The following is a 12,822-nucleotide window of genomic DNA, read 5'->3' as shown; positions in this document are numbered from 1 at the left end:
TGATTTCTGCATCATGTGAGCACTTTTCTGAAAACGTTTGTTGATGGGTGGTTTGGATGGAGGGAATGAAATTAGAATGGTAAGACTTGGAAGAACGGAAGAAGAGCAGGTGAATTTTAGTCAGAGCGACCATGAGGTAGCAAATCTTACGGGGAATTTTCACTTTCCATAGAAAGTGAAACCATAGAAAGATTTTATTCATGTATCTGCTTTAGTACCAAAGAAATCATTAATCTACCTTCTAAAACTCCTGTGTTATTAGCCTGAGGACTTAGTATGCCTAGTTGGGTCTGTATTTCCAAAGAGTGAAAGTTTTTCAACTGATGAATAGCTGTTTATCAGTATTTATAATTCAGTTTAAAAGTATTAAGCTAAAACATTCATGGGAAAAGAGGAAATACCTATTTACCAGTCAGATTTGATAGTGCAAGATGTTCAGCACATCCGACTGAATAATGTCGTACATACTCAGTGTGTTGATAAAGACTGTTTATCTTCTTTTGAAATAGAAAACTTTGTTTTACAGCCATCTGTGAATTGGGTAGTACCAACGTCTGAAAAAGTGCGATACGATGAAATTTTCTTAAAAACAGACACAGACATGGATGGGTTTGTGAGTGGCCAAGAAGTAAAGGACATTTTTATGCATTCAGGTCTGTCTCAGAATCTCCTAGCACATATATGGTAAGAATTCCCTAGTAGCTGTATTTTTATAACTTGCTGATCTGGGAAGTCCAATTATCCAGCCAGAATTGTGATCCTAACCCTAAAAAAAAAAAACCCCCAAAAAACCACCCAGGGGAAAAAAAAAAAAACAAACCCCAAAAAAACCCCAACCTCTTTTACTTGTCCTGTTGCCATACTACAATATGTGAGCTATATGGAAAAACAAGGGAGAAATAAATACTCACTTTGCTTTTCTGGGAGGGGAGTATAGGTCAGTCTGTGAATTGTGATTGTTCTTTGAAGTTCTAGCGCTCTAAATATTTTCTCAGAGTAATGCTGTTTTCTTCAGTTAAATATGTCTAATAAAATACTGCTCTGTTTATGGAACTCTTTCACTAGAATAAGCAAGCTCTGATGAGGCTGAATCAAAAGAAAATTACATGTATATGTATATTTCAGTCGTCTTGGTAGAGGAGAAATAAGCTTTTCTTGGTTATAAGTATAATCTATTTTTTACCAGGGCTTTGGCAGACACAAGACAGATGGGGAAGCTAAGCAAAGATCAGTTTGCACTAGCAATGTATCTCATTCAACAGAAGGTCAGTAAAGGGATTGATCCTCCACAAGTATTGTCCCCAGATATGATCCCTCCCACAGAGAGGAACACTCCCATACAGGTAAGTCATTGATTATTTGTAGATAATACTGAGCTTATGTGCTTTGAAGTAATGGGCTTTGAGTATTAATTTTGTAACTTTTTTTTTGTAATATTATGGTAGAGAATTGCCAATTTTTTTTTATCTCCTCTTACAAAATTCTTTAACATCTGAAAATATACATATTTTTAACAACACAAGACAGTAAGTAAAGAAGAATGCAGTAGCATATTCCATAAATGAAGGAATAATAATGCTGAGAAAAGCCTAGCATGAAAAATACTCCTTTGTCATAGGGAAGGCTTTTTTTTTCTTAAACTTCAGGGAATTGTTAAAAGCAACTGTTAAAAGCTGTCCTCGACTCTGATCAGTACCAAATTCCTCCCATGAAAATGTAAAATTTTTTTAATGGCTAAATGAAGAGTGATGACTTCCTAGTTTCTGGGAATTGGTGGTTGATTCATCCCTTGTAGCATGACAGTCCGTAGTCCTATATCCATCACTGTTAATACCATTTTACTGGAGCATCTAATCTTTTACTGAACCCTGCTTTGTTCCTTTCCTCAATAGCATGTTAGTGTATTTCTGAAACTTAAATTGATAAATACTTCTGTCATATCAATACATTCATCTTTTCTATAAATTGTATAGTATTTTCCTTTACTTTTTTACTTTCCCTAACCAGAAAGCTTTTGAGCCTCTAAATATATTTTACTTGTTGCTGTTGCTCTGGTCCTTTTAAGGTTTTTCCTATATCCTTTTTCTATAGACTCTGTCAGGTTACTTGACCCCTGTAGGAACTGAGATCTCAGCACTAACAGAAATGCGTCGTGTGAGTAATTGTGATGTCCAAAAGAATGCAAATTTGTTTACATACACTACTTGTAACTTTTTAAAAGTTTTTATTTCTACACCTTCTCCTGTCTTTGCTCTTGTGTTCTGTGACACTTGCTCTTGGCATGATGATAATGTTACAGTAGTGTGAAGTTACCAGTATTGGCTGTTGACCCAGTGATATTGCTTCCTTCAACAATTTGAGATGCATTGGTCTGTTGAGATGTTCTTTGGCAGGCAACTCAGGGTTGACATGTTAAAGTTACTCGTGTACTAGTTCTCTGAAGCTGTGGGCAATAAATATACATTGGTGCGAGAGCTTTAAGCTTCCCATCATTTTCAGTTCATTGGATCTTTTTTTCATCTACTGTGGTTTTAGCTGAATATAACATGAAATAAACTGTATGTTACTGTGAACATAGCAGATTAGTTTTCAGTTCATGTGGAACAATGAACTGTGTAATCCTAAACAATGCATCAGCTTATTTTAACTTATTCCATAATCAAATTGGGTAACACCTTATGATCCTGAACAGCATACAGTACAGGTCTCTCAGCAAATCTGTATCTAGTCTGAAAATATAAAAGTGATTTTAGAAGCTTTTGATTAGCTAGGTTGAAGAATTAGTCTGGATTGTTGTTGTTATTTATGATTACTTAATGGCATATTAACACAAGAAATACTCATCCAAAAATGAGGACTTAATTAGCTTATTTAAACTGGATATTCACCTATTGTTTCTGCAAAAAATGTCACATTGTACTATGCTATCTGTTTGTGGTTTGTTGGTTGGGTTGTTGGGGGTTTTTTTATATTGAATAAAGCCAGACTTTTTGTGGTTATCACAGCAATCTCAAACTGAGCAAAGTAAGCGAACTGTACTTCTTTTTAAAATGCTATTTAAAAATGGTAGGTCTCCTGATTTGTCATACTAACAGTGAGTACAGTGTTGCAGTTTTTGCTCAGTTGCAGTGATTTTTTTCAAAGATCTAGCAATCCTTTTTGTAATAATGACAAATTTTGTACAAATGCGGAGATCTTATCTTAAGAACTTCTAATGACAATTTTCTTGCCTGAAAGGCAAGGGATACCCTCTGCATCTTCCCTGATCTACACGTGAATGACTGTAGAAATGACCTGCACTGCAGGAAGTTGGTTATAATTGCAGAAATTGGCATTAATTTGTGGCAGGGCTCAAGAAGACTGAAATTACAATCTGATTTCATTAAGTTCCCTGAAAGCTTTACTATTGACTGTAGCAGAGCTGGGTTTTTAGTTGTTGAATTTTAATTCTACCATGGCCTGCAGTTTATTTGTTGACATTGTGCATGTCCTTCAAATAATGTGTATTTTGACTATCCCATCTGTTAAATGGGCATAGAGAAGATTCTCCTGTCTTGCAGGTAGAATTGTGTGGCATGCTCAGTGGTTGTTGCATAATAATTTGATGTCTCCCATAAAATTTTGCAAATGCATATAATAAGGATTGTGTCCCACCTTTGTCCTCAGCCTTTGTAAAGAAAGATCTTCTGTTGTGACTTGGTGTTTTAATAGACTACTTCATTCTTAACAGGATAGCTCAAGTTCCATTGGATCAGGAGAATTTACAGGGGTGAAGGAACTGGATGATATTAGTCAAGAAATTGCACAGCTGCAGAGGTAATAGTTGTGGACTATTAACAAAATCTTGGAGTAAGAGAACCAATAAAGTATATAGTACTGATGTGTCCGTTACTTTTGTTTTCTTTTAGTCAGTTTATCATTATTTGTCACTGAAGTTAAATCTCCCACTGATACCCTACGGTTAGCCAATTACGTAAAGCCAGCCTGGATTCTACCAGGTGACTTCAAAAGATTGATTATGGAATAGATAGTATTTTTCAAAGAATAATTAGTATGTGTACACCTTTACTCCTTTAAAGAATATATCAGAATATGGGCTGGCATTTTTGGCTGCGTGGTGTTTCAACTGATTTTTGCGTGCCCACATGTATGTTGTATTATTTAACTAGTCATGAATACATGTGCTTGTTTATCTTACAGAGAAAAATATTCGCTAGAGCAGGACATTAGGGAAAAGGAAGAATCAATCAGACAGAAAACCAATGAAGTTCAGGTAAAAACTCTGTTTATCATTATTAGTTTTCATTTTAATCTGAAATAATATATGGGGAATTAAGCATTCTTTCTTCTATCTTTTCTTATGTTGCTTCTGGGCAAGTATTACATGTGCTCTGTGTCACAGTCTCTTTCCATCTTGTGGGCACTGATTTGTTTCCTGATGCCTCATACAAGTTCCTGCAGAAACAAAACATATGCATGCAGGGAATAGCCTATGTGACACTGAAAATCTTTTGGAGTCTGCTAGCCTGTTTGTCTGTGGTTGATAATTCCTATAAGACAACAGCTAAATGTAAGTTACAAACTGTGGAATTTTCCTCAGGAACTGCAAAATGATTTAGATAGGGAGACAAGTAACTTGCAAGAGCTAGAGGCTCAGAAACAAGATGCCCAAGACCGCCTGGATGAAATGGATCAGCAGAAAGCCAAACTGAAAGATATGCTGAATGATGTAAGGCAGAAATGCCAGGAAGAAACACAGGTGGTGAGTGTACGTTAATTCTGGACATGCTCAAGAGTATTGTGTCTTGTTGAAGGAAATTCTATTCATTTAGTGAATAAGCTTGCTTTGTTTATTCATTTTTACCATAAATAACAATTTCCACACAAATACAGAGGTCCAAGAAAGGATTTTGCTAACATAAATAACTTCCATAATGGTCATAAATGGGGGGTTGAATCAGGTGATCTCCAGGGGTTCCTTTCTACATAAACTGTTACTGTTCTGTGAATATATGAAACAGTTATTCAGCCTAACAGGGTAGTTGAGAAGCATCATTCCTGACCCATAAGACAGTCCATGGGCAGTGGTGCATATTTTGATCACTGTGAACCTCGTCAGTACCCTGAGTTAAAAGTGGGTTTTCAGGGAGATACAATTGCCAATGTAGCTAGCATGTTATCTTAATATAGAAATTTAGTCTAAAAGGTCATGTAATAAAGTGTTTAAGGAGAGTCATATGCAACTGTGTGATTTTAACTCTTACCAGAATTAAAAATCAACTTTATAATATTTGATAAATGTTTGAATGGAAAAGGAGCCAAGTTCTGAAAACTACAAGGTAACCATCTAAGAAACACCTTTTAATTACCTTTATAATTAGTGTGGTATTTCTGTCATTTAGAATATTAATATTTCTTGGTTTTATTGAATGTCCTATGTGCTTTTATCAAGGATTTTGTATAACATAATAAGAAGCATGCATATTCTTCATATTAAGTTCTTGTTATCTTCCTTAGCAGTTGATAGGTTGTTTTACAACTTTGTATTATTTATTATAAATTCATAATTTATTAAGTTACATTTATTTCAAATTTTACTCTGATTTTTGTAACATTTTGTTTCAGATTTCGTCACTAAAAATGCAGATTCAATCTCAGGAGTCAGATTTAAAATTACAGGAAGATGACCTTAATAGAGCAAAAGCAGAGCTGAATCGCCTCCAGCAAGAAGAGACTCAGCTGGAGCAGAGTATCCAGGCTGGAAAAGTGCAGCTTGAAACAATAATCAAATCTTTAAAATCAACACAGGAAGAAATAAACCAGGTATTCACTGTAGTTTATACAACTTCTTTTTTGCTTCTTGAAAGGCTAAGAGTTGAACATCACCTAGAAAGATTATTTTTCAGAAGAGGAAAAAAATACTGGTTCATGAAATAAGCCTTTTTGACTGGTGCTTAGTAGATTAATTCCCAGTTTGAGTCAGGAAAAGTTCAACTCTGGTGGGGGGGAAAATGCAACTGTCTGGCAACCATGTTGCGAGAATGCGAGAATGACAGTGTTATTGAATGTGTAATATACTAAAGCATTTTTCACTGCTTAGGCAAGAAGTAAACTTTCTCAACTTCAAGAGAGTCATCAAGAAGTCAATAAGAGTATAGAAGAATATAATGAAGCTCTCAATGGGGTTCACGGTGGTAGTCTGACGAATTTAGCAGACATAAGTGAAGGCCTTGGGCAGACGGAAAGAAGCAATTATGGAGCTATGGTAAAAAAAAAATTACTGCTGTTTAGTGTATTTTACAATAACTAGGTTTGTGACTTGCACCTAATCTGAAATAGTTAAGATGTTTGTTTAGTTGACTTGTGGTATGTTAGGAAATACCATGATCCCTGCAAGGTACCAATCTCCGGTGCAAGGCAGGGCAAAGATTTTAATGCTGGTGGAAAACCTGATTTTTAAGCTTTGGGTTAGATCTTGTGCTAGGATTTTGTGCCTCTGTAACTGTAACAGTATAGATATGTAAGCAAACTGTAATTATGGAACAAAAAGAAAAGGTTAACGCTTGATTTGTAACCTGTCACATCTTTAGTCTCAGGAAGTAGGTAGGACTTTATTTCCAGTTCAAGTGTTTTGGTTTTTTCTTGCAAGTTCTCTGGTTTACCAAGGTGACACCTTCTCTTGCTGTAAACTTCCCTTTAATCATGTATTTCTTTCTTATTTCCAAAAGAAGCTATAGAAATTTCTCCTTTGCAGTGAGCTGTGTTTATTACATGTTTCGGTAAGAAACACGTTCCCTTCCCAAAATACATAGATAGTTCTCTTCTCTTCTGCTTAAACGGTTCCAGCATAATTTGTCTCATTTATTATGTTTTCTTTTAATCAGTATTTTTCCCAATTCATTAGATCCTTCAGGTTCTTAAAGATTTTTCCAGTCCATTTCTTTTGGGTATATATTGTTGACTTGGATATTTAATAAATTACTCTAAATCACAAGATTTTTAATTTTTTAAGCCTATTTCTTCACTTCAAATATAAAATTCGCGTACTTGCTTGATTCTACTTGCACATCTACTTGCTGCTTCCTCATTAGGGAAACATACTTTCCAGAATCCTTGTAAGCACAGTATTTACTATAGGTTTAGTATGAAATTAAAAATATATCCTGTATAGTATACTAATAAATATTCAGCAGGCATGCTACCTGTATGCCCTGCTTACCCTTTCTCTGTAAAAACAAAATGCTCGAAAGAGGAGAAGTGTAGATTAAGAACAACAATACATTGAGAGGCGTGGTCTGAAAACACTTCAGTACTTACTTTCTGTGCTTGCATGGCTTGCATAAACATTGTGTTTAATTTCCAGTGGAAACTTCCAGATGTTTCTCTTATTTGCAAAACCTAAGAATCACTTACGAAGAAAACTCCAGTATACGTTCATAGTAAATTTTTTAAACCATTATGTCCCTTTCCTGTTTCTTAATTCTTCCTTCCTCTTCCTCCTCTCCCCACCTCCCTCCCTGTTGTTCTGAGAAGTATTAATTAAGACTTCTTCATTTGCATCTTGTAAAGGGATGACAGAAATCCCGTGTCTTTCTGGTGTTGGAGGCAGTGTAAGTGGGTAGTTGTTGTTAGATATTTTTTACGTTACGAGTCGAATGGCTTTGATTGTCAATGGAGCTCTGTTGTGCAGAGCACATATGGCTACTGTGGCAAAGATTGGTTTCATCAAAGAGACACAAAACGGATAAAAGACAGGGGTATGAGATGCAAATGAATGCGATGAAGATGTTTCATAACTTTAGTTTGCTACTTGTTCACACTGCATTTTTTTTTGTAACTTGGCAAAGCTATAGGTCGGCCTCCGCTTACGAACCTCTCTACCATCAAAAAGTTGGGGTGCTACTCTTCCTGCTGTGTAGTGCTTTGTAATATGAAATCAGTACTTGGAGCTTTAAGCTCAAGAGTGAGTTCACAAGAAGCAATCTTGAGTATGACTACTCAGTAGTAATTTCTTGTAATGTAGTCCACGAATGATTTGTGGATCCTTTTCTTTTAAATAACTGTCTTACTTGAAGCTAAGCTGTAAAATAACTGGGAGAGAAGAATTTTTGGATAGTGCGGTGGTTGAGGTTTTTGTTTGGTTTTGTTATTTAAGTATTTGAGAACTGAATATATTAATATGAGAAACAGTTTAACCTTTTATTGTTATCTGTATATACTTTTGATGTTCTGTGTAGCCTCAGGCTACATATTTCTTCTGCTTAAAAGCCACTTACTCAGAAAGTTCTTTAGGAAGTCATTTTTAAGATCATTAAACAGGAACCAAGACACCATAGAATTTCTGCGAAATGGCTAACTGAGCATTTTAATCATGGTAAGTTGCTGTAATGTTTCTCCTCTTAATTTTTAGGATGATCCGTTTAAGAATAAAGCCTTGATGTTTACCAATAACACACAAGAATTGCATACAGATCCATTCCAGTCAGAAGATCCTTTCAAATCTGATCCATTTAAGGGAGCAGACCCTTTCAAAGGCAGTAAGTGACCAATGGCTTACTGAGACCTTGAAGACCCAATTGTTGAGTAAATGATATTTCCACAAACTTTTATCATCTTGCTAAATAGTGGATAAAACAAATGATTTTTCTATTCTGCATAGGTGACCCATTCCAGCATGATCCTTTTGCAGAGCAACCACCTGCTCCAGCAGGTAATAGCCCTTTTGATGACAGGACAGATGTGATATAAACAATTTGTAGCTAAACAAAAAGATTTCCAAGGTTTCCCTGGCTTCAGATTTTTGGTTTGCATGTGGGAACTTAGAAACCTGGCAGAGTGTGCATTCAGGATCAATATGTTAATAACATGCGTGTAACTCTTTACTAAGTCCATAACCTCAATATAAACATGTACTTGTTCAAACTCAGTGAATACCCTGTTTACAGAGGTATCTGAAAGTTTATCAGATTTACCAAATCATTGTGTGTTTTTATAAGAAAAATTACGTCAGAGAGTGTGAGGTCAAATATAGAATGGTTCATTATGGACACACCAGGTGCTACATTCTATTTACCTGTTAATACTCCTTCTAGATCCATTTGGAGGTGATCCGTTTAAGGAAAGTGACCCATTTCGTAGTTCTGCCCCTGAGGATTTCTTCAAGAAACAGGTGAAGAGTGACCCGTTTACCTCAGATCCATTCACAAAACCCCCCACTTTACCCTCAAAGGTCAGTAATTTTTAAATCTACACATAATAGATTTCTTTACTATTGACAAGCTAAAAGGAACCAAATATCATTAAATACTTTTCTCCTAACTGATGAAATATGATTAATTTTTGTATTAAAATTAAGTATGGATCGTTAAGGCAATCAGCAGTTTGTTCTTTCCAGTTCCATGATAATGATGTATATTCACCATGAAGATGCAATTAGGTGGATTTTTTTTTCCTCTGTTGAGAATTTCAACCCACCAGCACCCACTCATTCACACCATTACCTCCATTCCATCGATGTTTCTATTTGTGCAGTCACATAGTGAATTGGATCGAGGAACTGATCTGGCTAAAGGATTACTGAGCCACCAACAGACAATAGAGCCAACACAGTGGAAGGACTGCACAGAACACGTTTGTCAAATGTATAGTCACAGTTCTTAAGCTGTCCTTACATGTATATGTGTGGTTGTTTTGGGGGAGGGCATGGATTTTTTCTTGTTTTTTAATTAATCCTTTCTCTCACCTTTATGGCATTCATTGACAGTTGCCACCCAAGTGTTAGAACAGTATTCCAGTATCAGTCAGTGGGAGGTCAGTTTGTCTTGCAATATAGGTTTGTACTTAGATAACAGCAGACTTTTCAAACTGAAGAGCAACTGTAAACACCATCTATTTAAAAAGAAGCGATATACAGACTCTCTGAATCGATAATAATGTAAATGCCTGACCTGAAATTCAGTCTCTGTTGCTTAAAGACTGAACACTTCCGGGTGTAATTTCTTATTTTGCCCTGGTAACTAATATTGCTTGTATTTCAGTGTGATGCACTTTTCACCTGAATGTGTTTCACTTTTAGGTACTTGGTGTTTTGTTCAATGCTATCAATAGCCAAATGCACTAATAATGCAAATTTCATATAATCAGTCTGTTTTATCCTACTATATGTCCACTGAACAGAGTGATCTGAAATTGGAAATAGTTTGTCTTAAAGCAAGAGATTTTGATATGCATAAAATGACAAGTGCACAGTACAGCAGAACAATAATTATGTATATCTGTTCTTACTTAGCCTGACCCTTTTGAAAGCAGTGATCCTTTCACGTCTTCCAGTATCTCTTCAAAAGGTCCAGGTAAGAAGGTAAAAATTTTCTCATGAAGATGAATAAGGAAGTATCTCTTTATGAAAGACGAATCAAACGTAAAAGTTGAGAATAAAGAAAGTGTCTTGTGAACTATTGGCAAATGTCATTGCGGTCCTATTACGGATTATGAAGATTAAGTCTTCATGTACACTATATACTTCACCTTCCCCCCCACCCCGTCCTCCAGACAACTGGTAGAAAAACTATTGTTTTATGGAACTCTCTTTTAACATCTCATACCAAGTCAAAATGCAAGTGTTTTTTAATCACCTGCCTAGTTTTGTACTTCATTGGTGCTAAGCATTCTTTATAATTCTTAAGTATTATTTTAAATAACTTTTTTTTCTCCTGTATGTGTTTCAGATCCATTTGGAACACTGGATCCATTTGGAAGTGGTACTTTTAGTAGTGGTGAGGGGTTTGCAGACTTCAGTCAGATGTCAAAGGTAAAGCTTACAAGGAAAGCAACTGTCCTCTTAAAAATTTATGTACAGATACTTTTTTCTAAGGGTGTGATATGATTGTAACTTTTCAGCTGACAACTCCCTTTTGTTAATTTTTTTCCGATCAACCTCACCTTAGCAAAGCATTTTCCGTCTCAGATATGGCAAAGTCTTACCAAGACTGGTAGATTCAGCAGGGATAAATCAACTTTTCACAAACATTTTCAAATACCAGAGGAGCAAATGAAATAAGTTCTAGTTTTTACTTGTAAGAAAAGGTAGTTGTTGCAGATATGAATATATTTCAGTGTCCAACCTTCCTCTAAGTCCTGAAGTCTGCTTCTTGGATACTTCATCTCTCATTGTATCCTGACTTGTTCTTAAACTTCTCCATGAGTACAGGGAACCAGGGGAAGGTGGAAAACATGGTGTGCTGACATTTCATAGCTCTTAACAGAACTGCTGTTTCCTTGGTTTCTTGGTATAAACTGAGTATATCGGGTATTTCAAATAGGACTAGGTCCTTACCTCCTCATCTGGATCAGTCACAGACTGCTTGCTGTTAGCTTTGAGATGCAGTTTGGAATTTACAGTTGATACCAGTGGCCCAACTTTTTACACTTAGTTCCACAAAAATGCTTGAACGTTGTAGAGTAAATGTTAACTAGAAAATAGATTATCGTATCACTTGACTAATTAATCTTCTTGTATTTTTTTCTAACTTTTCATACTGGTTTTTGTGAGGGTTTTAGCTCTCCACTAGGTGGCAGCAGTCTTTACAAATATTGATGTGTTTCGGTTGAGTCAGACGTTTTAGCAAAGGTCTGACTGCGAGCTTTTAGCTTTGCCTACATTCTTCATTTCAGGATGATAAATTTCCCTGTATGGTGTAATTTTTTGTGCCTTTTTTAGTCAATAGGAGAGTCCTTCACAAGACCCAGCTGAATATAGGAAACATTAAAAAATACGGGTTTGGAATTTTCCCTGAGCTTTTACAAAAAAGACAAATAGCTGTGTGTAACTTAAGAAAAGCATGCAAAAAAGCTATCCATTCTGCAATCTACCATGTTTTTCCAGTTTCTATCATGGTTCTGTTTATCAGAGTGAAGGCCAGACTGTAGTATGACCGTTCATTGCCAAATAGTAAAAAGCAGAGTTTTACTTCCTTTTATTTTTCTCATCAGCTTTTTGCTAGGACTAAAAGTTCTAGAAGTACTTAAATGATTAAGAGCATAAGTACTTTTGAATGTTAGTGAAATCCTAGCACCTCTGTCAGTGGGCGTTAGCCTCTTACACCACTGACATAATTCTGTAAATCTGTCCTCATTTTTTGATGTTAATGCTTTTACTTGAGTTAACTTGTAGCTTTCATGAAACAACAGATATTCAACAACGTGCTTACATTCTTCTTCTTTTCATTTTTCTCATGTAGTCAGTAGCTTCAGACCCCTTCTCCTCCTCTTTTGGAGGCATTGGATTCTCAGATGACCCTTTCAAAAGCAAATCAGACACACCAGCGTTACCACCGAAGAAAAATGTCCCTCCACGACCCAAGCCACCCAGTGGTAAGGTGGTTTTCTTTTTTTAATAGCCAGTTCCCCCAATTTCCTGTATATTATTGGACACAAGGACAAGTTGACAGTCTTCTATCTCATTACCTTATATTTCAACCATGGAGGAAGGTATGAGATTATTAGTAAATCGGCAGAAATTGTCAGTAAAGCAGACTGGAACTTTTCAGACTGGAAAACAGATCATTAGCGAGTGGTATAACAGATCTGTAAAATCACTTGTGGCAGGGAAAAATGGGGAAAAAAATTTCTGTCTTTTCCAAGAGATTAATAAATGGCATCTTCAAAATAAACAAAGAGGTTTGTTTTTATACAATACTCTAAATTTAGGAATTTTTTTTTTTTGCCAGAGAATACGGTGAATGCAAAAAAGTTTAAATGGGCTTAAAAAAACCCTGGATAATTCTTAGAAGAAAAATCCAATGGGCAACAGGGTCTACCAAAAGC

At 35.8% G+C, this 12,822-nt stretch overlaps 1 protein-coding gene across 1 annotated transcript in view; it reads left to right on the top strand.

Moving 5' to 3' along the window:
• Positions 1-382: 382 nt before the first annotated feature.
• The window catches only part of EPS15L1 (epidermal growth factor receptor pathway substrate 15-like 1), a 29,537-nt gene continuing 17,097 nt past the window's right edge, over positions 383-12,822 (top strand). The window contains exons 1-14 of the mRNA XM_009573476.1: positions 383-684; positions 1,187-1,343; positions 2,092-2,154; positions 3,731-3,816; positions 4,201-4,273; positions 4,601-4,762; positions 5,626-5,823; positions 6,101-6,265; positions 8,411-8,537; positions 8,660-8,710; positions 9,093-9,229; positions 10,289-10,349; positions 10,725-10,807; positions 12,237-12,369. Of these exons, the coding sequence (XP_009571771.1) occupies positions 383-684; positions 1,187-1,343; positions 2,092-2,154; positions 3,731-3,816; positions 4,201-4,273; positions 4,601-4,762; positions 5,626-5,823; positions 6,101-6,265; positions 8,411-8,537; positions 8,660-8,710; positions 9,093-9,229; positions 10,289-10,349; positions 10,725-10,807; positions 12,237-12,369 (1,798 nt within the window). The remainder of the gene's footprint in view (positions 685-1,186; positions 1,344-2,091; positions 2,155-3,730; positions 3,817-4,200; positions 4,274-4,600; positions 4,763-5,625; positions 5,824-6,100; positions 6,266-8,410; positions 8,538-8,659; positions 8,711-9,092; positions 9,230-10,288; positions 10,350-10,724; positions 10,808-12,236; positions 12,370-12,822) is intronic.

Source organism: Fulmarus glacialis, unplaced genomic scaffold, assembly GCF_000690835.1.
Source record: "Fulmarus glacialis isolate BGI_N327 unplaced genomic scaffold, ASM69083v1 scaffold23712, whole genome shotgun sequence".
Taxonomy (NCBI): Eukaryota; Metazoa; Chordata; class Aves; order Procellariiformes; family Procellariidae; genus Fulmarus; species Fulmarus glacialis.
Note: the sequence above shows the minus strand (reverse complement) of the source record. Positions and strands in the feature narration are given on the sequence as shown.